This window comes from Macrobrachium nipponense, chromosome 6 (assembly GCF_015104395.2).
Source record: "Macrobrachium nipponense isolate FS-2020 chromosome 6, ASM1510439v2, whole genome shotgun sequence".
In the NCBI taxonomy this organism is placed as follows: Eukaryota; Metazoa; Arthropoda; class Malacostraca; order Decapoda; family Palaemonidae; genus Macrobrachium; species Macrobrachium nipponense.
In genome coordinates, this window is record NC_061108.1 from 63,581,785 (window position 1) to 63,603,688 (window position 21,904).

A 21,904-nucleotide genomic window follows, 5' to 3' on the forward strand; every position below is an offset into this window, starting at 1 on the left:
GTATTCTCTATATAGTATATATTATATATCTGATATATCTATAGAATGTGTGTGTGTGTGTGTGTGTGTGTGTGTGTGTTGTGTGTGAATATTGTCGCTTATCATGTATAGTGTATATATAATATCTCTACATATATATGTATATCTACTATACCTATACATATATGATATATAGTATTAATAGTAATTATATGAATGATATGTATATATATATTATATATATATATAATGAATATATATATATATGTATATATAATAATATATATATATGTATGTAGTATGTATGTATATGTATATATTAGAATAAATATATAATATATATAGATATATATATAATATATATATATAATGTATATATAATATATATAGTATAGATATATATATAATGGTGTGTATCTATGTATATATTATAGATATATATATATAAGCATATATCTATATATATATGTATGTATATATATATATATATATATATATATATATATATTAATATATGTATATATATATGTATATGTATAATATATATATATATTATTATATATATATATTTAATCATTATATATATTACAATATTATTATATAATATATATATATATATTATATATATATCTATATATTTATATTATTATATTATATTATATATATATTATATATATATATATCTATACATATATATATATATATATATATATAGATATATATATATACTCTATAATATATATATATATATAATATATATATATATATAATATATATATATATATATTATATATAATATACAATAATATATATCTATATACTAATTAATCTATATATATATATATATTATATTATAATATACTATATATAATAATATATTGTATAACATATTATTATAATATTATATATATATATATATATATATATATATATATATATATATATATACTTATATTATATTATTTAGATATATATACATTTTGAAACTCGCACGCCGCCAACTCAGTAGACTCACCACTATCCTCCTGCTCTCCCATTGGTTCCTGATGCTAGTCGCGGCCATGAGATCCTTCTCTCCTATTGGCCAGCGTCCCTCCCATCATGCATCTATGAATGTATTGGCGTGCCTTAGCCACTCGGTACCAGCATTGTTATAGTACGCATGCAGTATTCGTTTCGGGATCGTCAATGTGTATTTTTTTAAAAAAATTCTCATATCTTTTTACAGAAAATGGAAAAAGAAGAGCACCTCTTGAGTGACGACATATATGATATGATTGACCAAGATCTCTCTCGTGGGATAAGTGACCAAGATCTCTCATATGGGATAAGTGATAAAGGTCTCTCTCATGGGATAACAGGAAACTTTGCAAGGTTGGTAGAATCTCTACTCCCTGCTGAACAGAGGGTGTTGACCAATCATTTACAACATGCATACCAGCATAATCAAGGCACTTCAGTTTATGTTGAAGGTCAGCAGCCGAACATTCAGTACCCCAATCAGTTGCAGAGAGAGCATTTAGTTGAACAGGGTTTTGATGGACACCAGGGCCAACAGTCATGAGGTGCAACAATTAGTAGATAATTATCAAGACGGGCAGCCGTTAATGAACACTACGCGTTTATAGAAAAAAAGACACCCCGAAAAGGCTCACACAGGTCGTGTGCTTGCGCAGTTTGATGATGTTTGCCTGAGTCATTTCAGGAACATTGTGAAAAGTAGGCAGAAGCAATCTTCCTTGGATCGTTATTTTTTAAAGAGGCCTTTAGCATTAGCAGGAGTAAGCAAAAAGGAAGTACCAAGTGATAAAAAACAGAACGTTGTAAGCAAAAAGGAAGAACCAAGTGATAAAAAACAGAAAGTTGAAAGTGGTGATGAAGTTGAAATTCTGTATAAAAAAAACCTACACAAAGTAAAAAAAAGTAGAAATTAAGGATGTTCTAGCCGCTTTTCATAAAGTGCAATCGTTTGTCCTCCTCCTCCTCCTCTGCCGCCACTTTCAGAGATAGCCTCACTCGAAAGGTAAGCTTCCACATTTTACGTACAGTATTTCTTGTTATACCATGTACACTAATACACTTTATTTACAAGTTATTTTGCATTTTGTTATTAATTTAGGTATTGAATGGTCCAAATTGTTGTAGTATTTCACACAGGAACATTGTGAAAAGTAGGCAGAAGCAATCTTCCTTGGATAGTTACGTATGTACGTAGCCTCACTCGATAGGTAAGCTTCCACATTTTACGTACGTACAGTATATTTCTTGTTACCATGTACACTAATATACACTTTGTTTACAGGATATATCCAAGGAGACTTAAGTAGAGGCAGGCTCAACACTATCCCTAGAGACAGAGTTACAAGCAGAAGAGCTGGGCGCTTGGACCCTCTTGGAGGTCTTCGCAGCCCCCAGCTTCCCAGTCGACAGTCTCAGAGACTCATGATGCAGCCCCCGGGTCCGAAGACCGGGGACAGTAAAGAAGAGATCCCTGTCTCTCTCCCCTTCAGATGACCCAGTGCAGGGTTTCTTCCAGGTGGGAGAAGCGACCTCCCTCTTCAGCTTATATAGGTCTTTGGAAGGGGAGGCGAGGAGGCGACAGCAGACAAAGACAATGATGATGATGATACCCTTCTGGTCCTTTTCTTAGACTTCTTTGAATCCGACTTCTTCTTCACCTTCTTTAAGAGTGCATGGAAGAACTGTTCCCCGAGGTTGGCAGGAGGTTTAGGAACAGAAACTTGGGGAGCAGGAACACCATGGTGGACACAGCAGAGGCCCATGGCTCTGGAAAGTGCTGCCAGATGCACAATACATGGCTAACTTTAACCTTAAAACTACTGAGGCTAGAGGGATGCGATTTGGTATATTTGATGATTAGAGGGTGGATGATCAAAATACCAATGAGCAGCCTTCTAGTTTCAGTAGTTTTTCAGATCTGAGGGTGAGTGGACAAGACGGCCAATTTTCACAATAAGTAAAGAAACACCACATGTCCTTTATTTGGTGCATATTACAATGACGGCTGTCTAAACACCTGTCCACAGTAGGAAACATTGTTTGCAAACTTCTTTGCAAACAATGTTTCCTGTCCAGACCTCTGTTGTCGTCAGGATGCTTTTCAGTGCAGTAGTCTCTGTATTCTACTTGGCTATTCTAATGCACTCGAGAAAGGATAAGAGAAAGCAATAGAAATGGGTGAGAAAGTATTTAGAAAAAGAAGTGTTATGCTGACTTGCTTCTGGTGGAATTGAAAATACATATATGCATAACACGTATACATACATACATAACTACATTATATATATATAATGTATGTATGTATGCATATGTGTATATGTTCCTGTCGGGACGCGTGGAGCCCTTGAAGACGTTGATTCCCCAGGTGCAAATAGCACTGGATAAAGAAGTACCTCAAAAAGAGGAGGGGAGGACGCCGTCCTACCCCCCACCCATCGTCGTCGCTGCCAAACCTTCCGCACCACGAAAGCGCGCACTACCTGCCCCATCCAACTCTAGAGTTGGCCCCAGTCCCAAGCAACAGAGGGGAACCAAGGGAAGGGGGAGTGTGGATACGACCGGGGGACTCTGCTGACAATGCGGGAGAAGGGGTCACTTGTGCGCCCAATGCCCCTCCTTCGGACAGTGGGGTTGTTGAGGGTGCGGTGCAGCAGATCACCTGGTCAGCCAGTGTTCAAAAAACGGCGCTGCACCACATTGCAGGCCCCCTCCCACAAAAGGAAGGGGAAGGCTGCGAGGAAGGGGAGGAAGGCAAGTGCTGACAAACAATCCCCCTTCAGCACTCCAAGGGCCAGTGGCAGCAGTGACCGGAACAGCGACAGTGGGCCCGGTCAGAGCAATGCCACCTCCAGCCAGCAAATAGGTGGAGACCTCCCCCTGCCCCATAGTGCTCCCACTGCCCCCAGGGTGAGTGCTTCTGTAGGGGAGGCTAGACGGACGTCTTCCCACGCCCCTCCCTCTCATGAGAGTGGAGATGTAGCCGTACCTATTCTAGAGATGGAAATAGACTCGAAAAACCACAACACGCTATTAGACAGTGGGGCATGTGTCTCTTTGATCGAGGAATGCTTAGTGACGGGCGCCACTTCGGCATTGAAAGGGTGACTAACGCTGCACAGTGCAAGTGGGCATATTATCATGTTGCAGAGAACAGTGCAACAAGCCATCTCCCTCAGCGGAAGAGTGTTGACTCATATTCTATGTGGTACCTACCACCCACATACCTGGTGTTCCCATTATACTGGGAATCAGGTTCGTGAGTGAGCACAGAATGGTCCTCCTTGGAGTAGGGGGAGGAGTGGGAGTGGTGATGCCTGTAGGAGGGGGTAATACCAACGGATTCCCGTATTGGGGGAAACTAAAGCAGCTGTTTGAATTGCCCTGGCCGCCACGGGAATACAGGAGTCGTGCCTGCCAGCCCTGAGGTAGGGGAGGTAATCCCACCCACCTATCTCTATTCCCTTCCTCTCATCCCGGCAAGGAAACTACCAGAAGGAACGCTATATAAATCCCCAGAGAAAGTGGACAGACTTTATGTAGCCTGGTGTCACTAATATCATCGATGGCAAGACAAATGTCCCTTTTGTAGATGTGAGTAGTAGTATATTAGAATTAAGTAACGAGTCTCTTTGTGATTTAGAAGTGTGTTCTCTTGTAGAAGCCAATAACGCAGTGTCGGCCTTGACTACACAGAGTCAAGGTCATGCCAAACCCTGGCTTAGAAAATTATTGCAAACAGCTTAACACAATACCTTTGAATTACCACAGTTGGATAGGAGAAATAGTAAGAGATTATCAAGACACAATATGATAGAAGAGCCTCCAGGGAGAATTGATAAATCACCTTTTTAAATAGAAACAGGAGATCATCCCCCTATTCGAAGTAAGCCTTACAGAACACCTGCCTGTCATGAACAAGTAATTGGGGAAAAGACAGAACAGACGCTAGAGCAGGGTATCAATCGGCAATGTGAATCTCCCTGGGCTTCTCCAATCAGTTAAGAAAAAAGATGGCTCTCTCAGGCTGTGTTGATTATAGACGATTGAATCCCATTACCAAGGAATATGCCTATCCATTGCCCTCGATCAAAGAGCTTTTGCATAAAGTAAGGGAGAGTAAATTCTTCACCACATTGGATCTTAAGTCCGGCTATCATCAAATACCCCTTGATAATGAGAGTAGAGAGAAAACAGCCTTTATAGCAAATAATCAACAATATGAATATAATTTCTTTCCCTTTGGATTAAAGAATGCTCTGGCTCATTTTTCACGAGTAATGATGTCCATTTTAGCCTCTATAATTGGCCTTGGGGTTTTTGTATATTTAGACAATATCATTGTAGTTGGTGCTACTGTAGAGGAGCATAACACAACCCGATACAAGTTTTGGAAGCATTAAGGTGTCATGGGATGAAAATAAATTTAGAAATATGTAAGTTTTTCCAACCCGAAGTAGAGTTTTTGGGGCACCTAGTAACTTCTGAAGACCTTAAGCCTTGTGCCAATAAAGTTGTTGCAATTAAAGTGTTTCCATGACCAAAACATGCGAAGGATGTAGCCATCTTCCTTGGACTCGCGGGTTACTATCGGAAGTTCATTAGGAACTTCAGACAGATAGCGAGGCCGTTAAGACGCATCAAGGAAGCAACCTGATTTCCAATGGGGTGAGAAAGAGGAAGAAGCTTTTCAGAAATTAGAAGATGCCCTAGTGAGCGATGAACTCTTGGCTTATCCGAGGTTCGATTGCCCTTTTTTAGTGACTACAGATGCGAATGTTATTGCGATAGGAGGAGTAATCTCTCAGATTGATGATGAAGGTAATGAAAGACCAGTTTCTTTTGCATCACATGCATCAAAAGGGGCAGAGAAAAATTATAGCACCTTCGATCGAGAGGTTTTGGCAGCCTTATGGTTGCTGGAGAGACACCACTATTTTTTGCTGGGACACAAAATAAAGATTTTCACAGATCATCAACCATTAATATACCTGCTGAAGAAGAGAGAGATTACAAATCGCCAAGCTCAATGGATCGAGCGAATTTTTGAGTTTTACATTGTAAAGTTTGAATATATCCCAGGGAAAAGTAATTGGGTGGTGGCTGCTCTCTCCAGGAACATCATGAGTAACAACTCGTGCTGCAAAGTGCAAGAAAGAACGACAAAAGAAACCTTGTGACGTTGGTGGCACAAGCACTGCAGGTAATAGTGCCAGCAACATTGTGACAGTTCCGAACAATGACAGTCAATCAAACATAAGCATGATGCACAGAAAACGGGAATCTCGCAAGCACTCTCAGGTGAGTGGGAGTGGTCTGAGGCTGTAGTTGGTTGAATGCAGGGGGAACTCCGTCAGGGGAATTCCAGAATAAATGCCCAGAGAATGAAAGTGTGGTTGATTTTTGTGGTAGGAGTGTGCGTGAGTTGATTGAAAATCAGGGGTGTGAAGCCTGGATTAGCCAGATAAAGGCCTGAGTGAAAGGTGAGAGCAACGAGTTCCCGAGTTTTGTTCTTTTGCCAAAAGACGCACTTTTTATTGAGGAAGGCGTCTTGTTATGTAAACATGAGAAAAGGGCCGGTGATATCCGAGCCAGAGTAGTTCTTCCTCGAGCTTTAGTAGAGAACGCCATACACATGTAGGCATAGAAAGATCTCTTAGAAGAGCCTGCAAGCACTTCCTATGGGTTGGCATGCATAGGGACATAACTAGATTTGCAAGTAACTGTCACGTGTATAATACGATGAAAAGGCACCGAACTGTGATTCTGAAGGCCCAATTGTGGCCTGTGGTGCCGATAAAGTGGGACAGTGCATATGGATATGGTAGGACCACTACCTACAGTGCAAGGAAAACCTAGATATATTTGTGTGTTTGTGGATGCATTCACGCATTTCACACATGTACGCAATGATAGACAAATTGGCAAAGGAAGTGGCTAGAGCATTGCATTCCCTTGTAAACTGATCTGGGTGTCCTAGAATAATTGTGTTGGACAATGGCCGTGAGTTTGTAAATGGAATAATTCACGAATTTATGGCCCTCTTACAGGTAGACCATGTCACCATTGCAGCTTATCGGCCGTCTGCTAACGGACTCATTGAGTCGCACAACAGAGACATAGTCAACATCTTAAAATATCTCATAGCGGATAATCCGACTTCCTGACCATCATCTGTTGCCGACAGCTGAGATGGCTATTAATGCCGCATACAACAGCTCAATTAGGGACACACCCTTCTTCTTGAAGTATGGACAGGACATCCGACTGCCATATTTGGTAGTCTTGGACCCTCAACAGATGCCCCTTTACATGGTGGAACAGTACCGGGTCTGGTTTTGTAACATGACCTGACGAGTGTTCCAAGCTACGCAACGTCTGCTGTTGAGGGCAAATGAGAAGTACCACTTGAAGTACAATAGACGGTTTCAAGCTCATGATTCCCCATTACAGGCTGGAGATCGAATCTATTTGAAGAAAATGCAACTGCCAAAACACAAGCTCGAACCATCATATACAGGACCGTATCGTGTGAAGGAGATCAATCACTCCTCTGCTGTGATCCAGCATATCCGCATGGGGACTGTGAGCGAGCACCACCTGTCGCACTTGTGGGCGGTGCTCAAGGACAGCTTAGTGTTTCACACCAATAAACCAATACCCCTGTGCCCAGGGCTGGCCGGGTATCTGGGATACGAGCCAGTGGAACACATAAGAGCGCAGGTGGGCACCAGGCCGAGAGCACAAGACCGAGCTCCCAAGCCCATATCATAAGTAGATGCTATTGCAAAGGAAATGAAAGGGGTCAGTGATCAGAGTCTGTAAATGCCAACCCACATCTTTGCCCAGGATTCAGAATCATAACAGTGTTTTAATTTTTGTTTATTTCTTGATATGTTGATCAGATTGTAACGTGTCAGGAATTTATGTTGTTTTTATTTACTGTCCAAATTATTTCGAGAACAAATGTTATTGCCTGTGAATCATATTCTTGTGTTGTAACTTCTTGTTGTATTGTGGTCGTGTTACTTATGTATGTTATTTTATTATTGTGGTTTATTGTTTTTTATTATGCATTAGATTTTGCCACTAATGCCTTTTAAAGTTTTTTTTTATTTTCACAGATTACATTTTTTTGTCTGAATTTCCATTTTATTTTTATTTTTCTTATTTTCCTGTTTCTTTTGTTTTTCTGAAATTCCGCTGCATTATTTGTACTCTGTGTATAAACGTCTAAATTTTTGTTTTAGTTACTTTGAGGAAATTTGATACATTGATGTGATCATTGATGTGATGCAAGGTGATTAAAAATTGATGCAAGGTGATTAAAAATTGATGCCAGGTGTCCTGATTGCCAAGGGCAGTGGCTGAATGTGTGGAATTTTCTGTCTTTTTGTTTACGCCATTTTGTTGTGAGTGTAAAGCAGCACTTATTGAATTATTTTTTTTTTTTTTGCTATTGATCTGTTTTCAGGGAAGAGTGATTGTTTTGAATTTTTGTTCTTGTTGAAATATCTTATGTGTTGTAAGTCTTGTTCAATTCACTTGTAACCTTTAGTTTGTACACAAGTCAAATGGCCACCTTTAAGATGGTTAATTTTAATTTAGACAAGTCAGTACCTTGTGGGACGAGACTCAAGGTGGGACAAGGCAGATATTGCAGCTTTGCAAGGATGCAAAGAACTTGGGGAGGGAGTGATAAGCTATTCTAGAGGGCTTTCAAGAATCTCCCCAAGCCATGAACTCCTCATAGGATGCCATGGGTATGCTAACGGTCATTCTCTCTCAGATTAAAAAGTGTCTCCTCCCCCAGCTTCCCCCAAAAAGTTCGTTGGTATTTTGCATCACCTATATTGGTGCACCCATTGGTCAATAGGCCTAAGGAGAGGTGCTGGAGCCAATCACATCCGGAGGGAAAATATCGGGGGTTTGTGGGGAACTAGAGAAAGACAGAGAAGCCCAAGGCATCCCCTTGAGGGTTTGTAAGGCATCGGTCAAGAAATAGGGAGGACGAGCGACTCCCCCTTCTACCCTCTGCTGGTTTCCATCCTCAGTCCAAAACTCAGGTTTCTGTAGATTTTAGCTCATTCTCACTCAGGCCCTTGTGTAACTTCATTAGAAAATAAGACCGTTGTTAAATCAATCACTGAGCGTTTGATTTCTGCACTACCCACAGTAACTTAAGAGACCCACGCGACCCAGGTCGGGGCCATATATATATGTATATACATATATATACATATATATACATATACTATTATTATATGCTATTATATATAAATTTATATATACTTGTAGGCTTCCAGGGAAAGGCATTCGATATAATTGAAGGTTTATTGCTGATGCCGACGTTTCACAACTACATTGTTGCATTTTTTCAAGGCTGAATACAGCGAGTTGATCTTAATAATTAATCATAAAAACACTTATAATAAAATATAAAATATAACTAAAATCACTTATTTAAAATGTTAACTCATTTAAAAATATACATATATAAAAGCAAAAAAGACAAAAAACACAACACCATTGACAGCTTCTGTCATTCTAATTTTAAATTAAACTCCATTTCTACTCTCCTCCACAGGGCCTTTACACACGCGTCCAGTTGGATGGCCTTCCACGAAGAGGTCATAACTTTGGCGAACTACTTCAGTAATAACTGTTTTCCTCAAAGGGTGTTCTTCAGAGCCTTAAACAAGTTCTTAGACAAGAAAATGGAAATGCCCACTGCTATCCATACTGTGCCGAAAATGAAAATGTTTGCAACGTTCCCTTACTTATATGATGATTTCTTTAGGAAAAAGTGTCTAAATTTAATTCAGAGAGAATTGCCTGCCTTAAATCTAAAATTGATTCCCAAAAATCCTTGCACCATCGGGTCCTTTTTCAAGCTCAAGGACAAAGTTAGTCCATTGTTTACGTCCAGCGTTGTTTATAAGTATACTTGCCCCAGGTGTAACCAGAGGACTTACGTTGGATGTACCAAACGACTGCTAAGGGTACGCATAGACGCCCATAGAGGAATTAGTTTTAGAACTGGAAGCAGACTGTCCAACCCAGAGCAATCCAATATAAGGAATCATTCCAAATTATGCAAAACATACATAGATAACAAAGATTTTCAGATAATAGGACAAACGCAGAAAAACAATGACCTAACAACCCTAGAGTCCATAATGATAAAATTAACTGTCCCATCATTAAACACCCAAACCTCATCTACACAATTGTTCATTGCTTAACGGCCCTATTTGTCTTGTCGTTGCCTTACTGTACGTGTGTGCCTTGTTTATTATTATTGTAACTTTGTCTCAACAGTTTCCTTTCAACTCCCGTCTGGGTAGGTCATTTTCGTGCCAATGGTGTTGTGTTTTTTGTCTTTTTTGCTTTTATATATGTATATTTTTAAATGAGTTAACATTTTAAATAAGTGATTTTAGTTATATTTTATATTTTATTATAAGTGTTTTTATGATTAATTATTAAGAATCAACTCGCTGTATTTCAGCCTTGAAAATGCAACAATGTAGTTGTGAAACGTCGGCATCAGCAATAAACCTTCAATTATATCGAATGCCTTTCCCTGGAAGCCTACAAGTATGATTCCGAAAGCTGCAGCTCCAATTTTTTAATATATATATATTATATAATATATATAATATATATATATATAATATATATAATATATATATATATTAATATATATACAGGCGGTCCCCGGGTTACGACGGGGGTTCCGTTCTTGAGACACGTCGTAAGCCGAAAATCGTTCGTAAGCCGGAACATCGTCAAAAATCCTAAGAAAACCTTACTTTTAATGCTTTGGGTGTATTGAAAACTATGTAAACTGCATTCTTATGGCATTTTTCATCAAAAAAAAACTTCAAATATTGATTATTTTGTATTTTTGGTGTCATATTTCATCTCCCAGATGAGCGTTGTAGGCGTCGTAACCCTGGAAATAACGTCTATTAACCTCGGAACGTCGTAAGCCGACACCGTCGTAACCCGGGTATCTATATCTATATCTATATCTATATCTATATCTATATCTATATCTATATATATATATATATATATAGTATATATATATATATATATATCATATATATATATATATATATATATATACAGTGGACCACCCGTATTCGCGTTCTCCAGATTCGCGGACTCACACATTCCGTGTATTTCTCTGGGGAACGTTTCCCTGCATTATTCGCGGAAAATTCGCGCATTCGCGGTATTTTTCTATGATAAATATCCACAAATTCCTGGTTTTTTTTTTATGAATTTCATCATAAAATGCACTTTTTGTGATAAAACTATTAAAAAACCAAGTATGAAAATTTTTAGTGGGTTTTTCTTGAGTTTTAACTAACAAAATAGGCTGTTTTTAGCATTTTCATAGGGGTTCCAAACATTCGTGGATTCTAAACTATTCACGGGGGGGTCTGGTACGCATCCCCCGCGAAGACGGGGTGACCACTGTATATATATATACAGTGGTCCCCCCGTATTCGCGGGCGATGCGTACCAGACCCCCCCGCGAATAGTTAGAATCCGCGAATGTTTGGAACCCCTATAAAAACGCTAAAAACAGCCTATTTTGTTAGTTAAAACTTAAGAAAAACCACTGAAAATTTTCATACTTGGTTTTTTTAATAGTTTTATCACAAAAAGTGCATTTTATGATGAAATTTATAACAAAAACCAGGAATTTGTGGATATTTCTCATAGAAAAATACCGCGAATGTGTGAATTTTCCGCGATTAATGCAGGGAAACGTTCCCGAGAGAAATCCGCGAATGTGTGAGTCCGCGAATCCGGAGAACGCGAATACGGGGGGTCCACTGTATATAATATATATATATATATATAATATATATATATATATATATATATATATATATATATATATATCATAACATAAACTATACATACATTATACATGTCTATAGTACATATGCACAAAGAAACACCAAATGTTTTCCATTCTGGATGGGAAACAAATATGCAGTAAAGTGTGTTTGCAAACAATGTTTCCTAGTGTGGACAGGTCTTAATAGTTATCTGAATATCCAGATATGTAGTAATATTCAGCAAAATGCATAACCACAACTACAGTAATGACCATGGCACTGGATAAAGGGGCTCCACTCAGTGGAAGCGATACTCACCTGCAAGAAAGACTTGAGAATTCTTTAATTTATACAAATAATTAACTCTTGCCAACCACCCTATTTCATTATTAGGTCACAGCAAATAATGCGATATGTTTAGGTATTTTAATAATGCGATATGTTTATGTATTTTAAGGACAAATCACTATACACCTTACCTGAATTGGCATCCCACACATGAACAAGAGGAGATCTGTCATTGATGATGGATAAAAGGGCTCCATCTTTGTCCCAGCCAAACCCTGAACAGACTCTGTATGAAAGACAGAATTATTTTTATAATTATTCTGCAGCTTCATTATAGAAAAACAACTTGCACAAGTGAAAAAAATTATTCATGTCTTAAAAAATTTTGCATTCTCCTAATGTCCTTTTTGACTACTATAAACTAGGAAGTACACCAGCCCAAACAGGGATAACCCTACAAGCAATCCATACTTCACTTGCATGTTTAGGTACTGGGTTTGTCAGGGCACCAATAGCCTGTTGTGATACTAACACTAGAGTACGACAGTCATCCCATCCAGGATTAGCCAGTACAACCAGATGTGAGGACCATTCTTGCTTACAGCCATACCCTAATTAGCTCAGTGTAATCTTTACAAATCTGACACCACCCAACACACTGTGCTTCCTCTTTTCAATGTATTTCTTTACGGTTTAAAAAAAGGTGAAACTCATACAAACTTGGACCTCATGTAGGTATTACGGAGTGCTGAAAGTCCAGGGACTTAGATGACTGTGATGTTGGTAGAGTTAACATCTCATGGCCTACCTCAATTCACTACTACAGTATTTGGTGTTTTCAAGCTAATACTATTCAAGAGGAACATCACTTAACCTTGGACATCCCTAATCTTTTTCCACATCTCAAAAATTGAGATGCCATGCTATATTTCTATAATTCTATCCAGATCACATTCAAGTGCTGTATGATATTTACTTTATAAGGCAGAATTTTAGCTTATTGTAATATATCAATAAACTATAGTACAGTAGACACCCATTTTTGCTGGGGATGGGTACCAAGCAACCCACCACCCATGAATAGCTAAAATCCACAAATACTTAAAACCCCTCCAAAAAAGCTTAGAAATGTCTATTTTGATAGTCAAAACACAAAATGAAGCTATAAAAATGCTTATACCTGAGTATTTTATTAGTTTTATCACAAAAAGTGCATTAAGTCACAAAGATATGAAAATACAAATACCGTGAATAGGCAATTTTTCCGCAAATAATGGTTGTATAAGGTCCATGGAAAATTCCGTGAATCGGACTATATTTATACAGCAATCCCTCAATTATCCAGATTGTCATGATCCGATGTGCCCAAACCAGGGATCAAGGCCCCAAAGATATGATATATATAAATTTGTTAAAATTGCAAAAAACTGCCTTCCGATGGTTGGCAATGCTACACAGCCTCAAGAAAATGTTGGTAGCACTGACGATGCTCACACTGACCTGGAAAGGGATTTTGGGGTTATGGAAGGCCTGAAGAAATTTCCATGGTGGTGTGGGGGGGTGTGTGTCATGTCAGATAGGTTGCTGCATTGGAGAGGAAGGGTAATAAGGGTGGGTAAAGGAAGGGTCAGAGGTGTTGTTTTGGAAGATGGGTGGAGCTGGGGAGCAGCTTCTATGGCTAGAAGGGGGTAGGGGATAGGGAGGCGGTGTTGGTTAGGTGAAGTGGGCTAGGTAGACCTGACTTGATAGAGCTTGTTTGGTTTCACGTTTTTACACACTTCTTCACTTTTTATTTATATTCTATGCTACAGTATTCTAGTTTATTTTTTATTGCATTTTCTCATATTTTATTCTTTCAAACCAAAAGATAAGCAAGCACAATCATGTGGAGAGAGAGAGAGAGAGAGAGAGAGAGAGAGAGAGAGAGAGAGAGAGAGAGAGAGAGAGAGAGAGAGAGAGAGAGAGAGAGAGAGAGAGAGAGAGAGAGAGAGAGAGAGAGATGAAATAAGTGATAAAACATGTAGTCTTGTGAACTGTTATATGCGTGATAATCATACTTTAGTTATAAACTTGTAATGAAATATGGTACATTACATTGACCAAAGCAAAAAGAAAAGAAAGGCAACACATACATATGTACTTATCATATGGTGTGGGTAAACTTGCTATAGCCTGTTTGGCGTTGTCTTGCCTACATATGAAATTTGTACTAAGTATTCTAAATATTTTTACAGTTATTTGAGATGAAACATCTACAGTGATAAAACATTCTCGCCTACTGTTGTGATATGTGCGATAATTACAGGCAACTACACTTGTAATGAAGTATGGTACATTAAATCAAGCAAAGCAAAATGAAATATGGTACAGGAAATCAGACAAAGCAACAAATATGACAACACGTACCTACATATGCCCACACTCATTCGATGACGTTGTGAACTTCCTGGAGTTAGTCTAGTTTCGTTTATGGTACTGTATTTGATATTTCATTAAAGGATAGTACATACAGTAGCACTGTACTGATATATAATAGATAGAGAGAGAGAGAGAGAGAGAGAGAGAGAGAGAGAGAGAGAGAGAGAGAGAGAGAGAGAGAGAGAGAGAGAACTGAAGTATGCTTATATAAAAGCCAACCAAAATATCACACATACTTTTACACTACAGGCAGTCCCCACTTCTCGGCACATGAGTTTATGGTGTTTTGGTGTTACGACACTTGGCTAACGACATCCTCGACCCTGATTTCCTGTGCCGATAAGCGATTTTTCGTACCAGTCAAATGGTTTATCAACATTGGTAAGCAGTTTATCATTGTCGGTAAGGGATTTTCGTAGACGGTAAGCAGTTTATCGGCGTCGGTAAGTGGTGTACCAGTGCTCTTAGTGTTGTAAACACCATTTATTACCATAATTACTGTCATGTTCGATTAAGAACGATTTTTGGTTATCGGTGCTCAACCAGGAACAGAACCACGATCATTAACCAGGGACTCCCTTAGTATTTTGTTTACATTTTATACAAAAGTATTCTTATTTATGTTTTCACAGTATTTTTAACTTTTTTAGACTTACAGACCAAAATATTGTTGAAGAAAATATAAATTTTCAGTTAATCATTTCAACTTGACAGAATTTATATTATGTATATTTTACTCTTAACATTGCTAAAATAATTGATTTAGTTTTTCATAAAATTATCTTTGATGATATCATGGTGTTTAAAGTGACACCTTTTTATTTCTAATTGCTTGTTGGAGAACCTTTTACTGCCCAAAACTACCCAACTCACGTGGCAGCCTGCTTTTCTTCATAGCAAGGAGGGTCGGGAGAGTGAGTTCAGCTTTGAGTTCCATCTTGGACAACAGCGACTGGAAACCCAGAACATTATTTTTTCTACATATTCTTCACTCGCAATGGAACATTAATCGCCTTATTCAAGCTACTGCCCCCTAACAATAGACGTCGAACACTGTCACGGACCCTGAAAGGTCCGCTCAGGTTCGATGTTAAAATAAACAAAAAGAACTCAACACCAACAGTTGAAACTGGGGATACGAATATAGAAAGATACAAACAGAACAAAGGTTTATTTACGAGCTTACTAACAAAGATAAATGCAGAATGGTTTCTCTTATTTACATAACAAGAGTAAAATCTTACAATGCGTGAACTGGGGAAACAGTGAGGTAATGAAAATACTTGCTGGCAAGTTTTCCAGCTGTCGGAAATCAATGCTCGAAGCGACGGCTTCACAAAGGAGAACTATAATTTCAGACGTCTTCTTGACTCCGTATTGCAGAAAACAATGTCTATTCTTGATACTTGAAGGGCAGGAACTCCTTGAAATCTCTTGCAGAACGTTTCTTCTCTGAACGCTTGCTCAACGTCGAAATATCTTGGTTGTCCACCCCCTGACGACGACTTGACCAGATTCCAATCAAACTCTTCTGCTCCTTTTTCCTCTCTTATCCTTCGTCTGTTTCTCTTCTCTTATCTCTCTCTGATGATCTCTCACTGATGATCTCTGCTGCTGATCTCTCACTTCGTCAGTCATATATATACGGCGACCTGGGGGCGGGGCCTACAGGGTGGCGGAGCATAAACGTCACAGACTTCCGAGATGACAAGAAATTCTTAGAAGGATCTAGACGAAATGTTGCATCACAATACGCTGCGTTCCTAACGACATGTCGGCGCCTGTTGAGTTCCATATCACACCTGACGATTCTAGAACAATCATGAGAATAGGCGCCTCCAACACGTGTGCAAATGCCTCTTTGCTGCAGACCTACTTGAAGAAAATGCATTTTCATTTCCTTAATATATAATTCCTTGCTATAGAGCGATTACCATGACACGTTCCCCCAAAAGAAAAAAAAAATGAAATCAACTGATTTTATTTTTTTCTAACGAGAAACAAGGGTCAAACAGCAGGGGAACAATTCTGCATAAAGCTATAATTCAGTTAACATGCACACTTCTTTCACTCGCCACTTGTGCCAAAACAGAAAACGGTCGTCAGGCTACTCATTCTGAAAAATCTCTAGAGAGGCTATCAGCTATAACATTATCCTTTCCCCATATATGAACTATCTTCAGGTTATAGTCTTGTAATTCTAAATTCAAACACATTAGACGTTTATTCTTATTCTTAAACCTCTCCAAATAAACTAACGGATTATGATCAGTATACACAGTTAAAACAGAACTACTACGTGCGTAAATCTCAAAGTGTTGCAAGGCTGTAACTAAACCAAACAATTCCTTTTCAATAGTGGGATAGTTCTGTTGCGCTTTATTCAGCTTCTTTGAATAATAGGCAACTGGGAGTTTCATTCCATTCACTTCTTGTAACAAAACCCCTCCTACGCCAATATCACTGGCATCCTTACCAAAATCAGGTAATAATAGGACTGGCTCGTGAATCATTATAGCCCTTAACTTGTTGAAAGCTTCCACACACGCGACATCAAATACAAAACTGCGTCCTTTCTTTAACAGATTAGTTATGGGAGCACTTATTTCTGAGAAATTTGGCACGAATCTACAGAAATACGAAACCATTCCGAGAAATCTCATGGCCTGTTTTTTAGTTGTTGGGATTGGGAAATTCACGATAGCTTCTATGTTCCGATCCTTTGGACAAATTTTACCAAGACCTACCTTATATCCTAGATAAGTAATAGAGGGTTTCCCAAATTCACATTTCCTAAGATTAAGAACGAGATTCGCTTTGGTAAGGGCTTCCAAGACTTGCTAAAGTTCTTGCATGATCCTCCCAAGTCTCTGAAAATATCACAAGATCATCTAAGTACATGGCACAGTTGTTGATGCCATTTAAAACTTTATTCATAAAGCTTTGGAAGGTACTGGCTGCGTTCTTCAAGCCAAAAGCCATAACTTTGGGCTCGAAACTACCAAATGGTGTTTATAAAGGCGGATATTTTCCGGGCTCGTTCACTTAAAGGTACTTGCCAATAACCTTTAGCCAAATCAAGCTTCGAGATGAACTTGGAATTTCCGATTCTATCTAAGCAATCATTAATCCTGGGTAAGGGAAAATTACTTTGCTTAGTTGCACTGTTTACCTTCCGGAAATCAATGCACAATTTATCTGATCCATCTTCCTTTTTCACCAGAACTACCGGGGAACTTCATTCACTCTCGCTAGGTACTATCAAATCATTATCTAGCATGTAACTAATTTCCTTCCTCACAGATTCTGCCTTTCCTGGGCTCAGACAATATGGACTTTGCCTCATGGGTTTCGTGTCCTGCAACTCAAAACTGACTGTAAATATAAAGTCCACATTTCTTTAGGAGAACCTACTCTTTCCATTAACTTCTCAAAACACATGAAATATTTCGTTAAATCTCCCTCATCAAACTTTGGTACTAATTTCAGCACTGCACTCATACCTAACCTATCAGTTTCAGTTTCGTTCTGCCCTGTCTGACTGTTAAGAGTGCTTTGCCTTAACCGAGCGATTTCCAACTCATGCATACTTCTTTCTCTCTTTCTTCCTGCTGCATTACCAACATTTATTTCTCTTGCTGCATTTTCATTGCTTCTCTCTCTTGCTGCTTTTCTCTCTCAGCTGCTCTTTCATTTCTCTCAGCCGCTCTTTCATCTCTCTCATACTTTTCTCTTTCTTTCTTCTCAACATAATCATGGAGATCATTCCCCTCTAGACCTAGAAGCTTACCAGACTCAATAAACTCTTTCACCATCTCACTCATTCTGGTTCTTTCTATATTATCCCTCTTTCAAACTGTTACGGTGCCGAATAGCCTAGCAAGGTCGCCACTAATGTCACGGACCCAGAGAGGTCCGCCTAGGTTCGATATTAAAATAAACAAAAAGAATTCAATACCAACAGTTGAAACTGGGGATACAAATATAGAAAGATACACGAACAGAACAAAGGTTTATTTACGAGCTTACTAACAAAGATAAATGCAGAATGGCTTCTCCTATTTACATAACAAAAGTAAAATCTTACAATGCATGAACTGGGGAAACAGTGAGGTAATGAAAATACTTTCTGGCAAGTTTTCCAGCTGTCGGAAATCAATGCTTAAAGCGACAGCTTCATAAAGGAGAACTATAATTTCAGACGTCTTCTTGACTCCGTATTCCAGAAAACAATGTCTATTCTTGATACTCGAAGGGCAGGAACTCCTCTTGCAGAATGTTTCTTCTCTGAAGGCTTGCTCAACGTCGAAATATCTTGGTTGTCCACCCCCTGACGACAACTTGACCAGATTCCGATCAAACTCTTGTGCGTCTTTTTCCTCTCTTATCCTTCGTCTGTTCCTTCTTCTCTTATCACACTCTGATGATCTCTCACTGATGATCTCTGCTGCTGATCTCTTACTGATGATCTCTCACTTCATCAGTCGTATATATATGGCAACCTGGGGGTGGGGCCTACAGGGGGGCGGAGCATGAACGTCACAGACTTCCGAGACGACAAGAAATTCTTAGAAGGATCTAGATGAAATGTTGCATCATAATACGCTGCGTTCCTAACGACATGTCAGCACCTGTTGAGTTCCATATCACACCTGACGATTCTAGAACAATCATGAGAACAGGCGCCTCCAACACCGTGCATGAATGCCTCTTTGCTGCAAACCTACTGGAAGAAAATGAATTTTCATTTCCTTAATATATAATTCCTTGCTATAGAGCGATTACCATGACAAACACCTGATAGTCACCAACGGACTTGATTATTACAGCAGTTCAAAGGATAGAAAATCTTGAGGTACGTCACTTTCATTACGGCACCGTGATTTCGTGGCTTTAAGGTTTTTTCCTAAGATTCATTGAATAATAATCTATTCCTTGCATTCAGCCCTTATAAAATATATAGCTCACTTATTCATGAATGCCCCAACGAAAGCAATTAATTTTAAATTGTTCCTTATCATTACAAGTGTATAAGTTTTGTTTTGTTTCATATGATTCAGCTCCTCTAATATGGAATTTTTATTATAAAATTAATATTAATAATACTTACCTGTATAACTTACCTAGCCCTAAATCCCCAAAAACCACACCAAAATTTACCACATTGGCAACCCTGTTACCTCCTATTCTGTCCGCCAGTTGGCAACACTGCCACTGACAGTTACAAAACCTTCGCTTGAATATCAGTTGCGATAGGCAGATCGTGGGGTAGGATGGGTGGGACTAGATAAATTATACAGGTAAGTATTATTAATATTAATTTTATAATAAAAATTCCATATTAATAAACATTACCTTAATATAATTTATCTAGCCTGATTAACCACATTGAAAAGGAGGAGGAAATCTGAGTACAATTTCCCTTTCGGGCAGAATAGGACATAAAACAATCAAAGAAATATATATCATAGGCAGTTAAAAACTCAACCCAAGGTCTAAAATGCTAAGAACTCAAAGTCTCCTACCATAATGCCGCCAAACTGCAGTAGTAAAGGACAAGGAGTAAATGCATAGTCAGTCCGTCCGTACTAAAGTCAGGTGACCGACCAGGTGACCAGTCAGACGAATCGAGGACAGCAAGGCTGCACCCTGATGACTTTATCAAGCATTACAACGACACCTGCTCTCTCACGAATGTCTGGCGCCAAGAGAGAGGAGCAGGTATTAAAAACTCTTTCCCTGAAGGATGAGTGTCTGGACTGCCTGGGCGATTCAAAGCTAAGCAAACATTGGGGGTATATCAATGCAACCCAACGTCTCCAGCAGTGATATTGGCTCATTAGCAACTCCTGACTCGAGCTTTCTGGTGCCAAGAGAAAGGAGAGCGGAGCAAAAAGGCGACTCAGTCCTGAAGGAAGAGTGCCTGACAGTCCAACCTGGTCTCATGTTACACAATCATCAGGGGGTGTATCAACGCAACCGACTTCGTCAACAAGAAACTCAGGGCTACTATATGTCGCCTGATCTCGCACGAGTGTCTTACTCCAAGAAAACAGGTGAGAAAAAGTAGATGGTGAATGAGTCACCAGATGACAGCAAACGATCCACTGACTAATTCCTTGTCCAGAAGGACAATGGAAGAAGCATGAGTCGTCAGGACAAGCGAACCAGTGGCTAGTCCTGGGTCGGCAACAACTTCGGGAGAAGCGTGGTCGCCAGTGCCGACAACCCAGTGGCTGGTCCAATGTCAGACTGACAATGGAAGCAGCATGAGTTGCCAAGCAGCCAGTCCTTGTCATCAACAACATCTAAATACCAAACTGCCTAATTCACATTATAACTAAACCAAAAACTGCCATAAGTTATAATGCAAAAACAAAAAACATAAAATATATACAACAACAAAAAATGATATTGTTATGATACAATAAAGTTTTATGCATACTTACCTGGCAGGTATATATATAGCTTATCCTCTTGTCGCACTGGCAGAATTTCAAAACTCGCGGCAACCGCTAGTACACTGGTAGTTCAGGTAATGGCCACCCCGTTCCCGTGGCGCTGGTGCTCGGAACCATTCCCGTTTTCCTCAGATTTTCTCTGAACCCTGTCTCCTGAGGGGAGGAGGGTGGGAATTTAATTATATATACCTGCCAGGTAAGTATGCATAAAACTTTATTGTATCATAACAATATCATTTCTGGGCTCAGCTCGTGTCGGCCTATGAAAGGATCCTTAATATCATTCTTTCTAGGCAAAATTAATCTAAAATTACCAGAGAAAAACAAAATTAAGAAAATGTCAGTAAAACTGACTCGCTCACTCTTTAAAAGAAGTGTCGGTATGAGAATAGGGGCGAGTGAGAACACTACCACGAGACATCCACCAATTAGACCTTCCAATCAGAATCCCCACAAGAGAGAGCTGATACTAACGGGCGATGCGGCCGCTACTACTACTACTAGGGGACGCCACGGACAGCAGCGCCCCTAGCGGTCATCCTTAATAATTAGCGCCAAGCGTCGTACGCATTTTCTTGCTTGTGTACTATTTTCTGGATTTACCTCATCATCCGTTATGGAACGTGCTGCCATCGCAACGGCTAAGTTAAGTGCCTCATAAGTAGTGTTTTACCGTATTTTAGTCTTCCAGGAACCAGTATTTTCCTTCTAATAGGTCATATACGGTTTCCTGGTCGACTTGTGGCGGCGCCATGCTGCCTCATTAAGAATTTCCGGTCTTCCATACTGGGACTTCTTATACTTATGGGCTTACTATATCACGTTCATCGTTTTTTACATCGCCTTTTTAGCTAGGTCAGCCCATTTACCAATTCTCTT

At 39.2% G+C, this 21,904-nt stretch overlaps 1 protein-coding gene across 1 annotated transcript in view; it reads right to left on the minus strand.

Moving 5' to 3' along the window:
* The window catches only part of LOC135216338 (WD repeat-containing protein 19-like), a 927,827-nt gene that overhangs the window by 786,035 nt on the left and 119,888 nt on the right, over positions 1–21,904 (minus strand). The window contains 1 exon segment of the mRNA XM_064251544.1: positions 12,338–12,432. Within this exon segment, the coding sequence (XP_064107614.1) occupies positions 12,338–12,432 (95 nt within the window).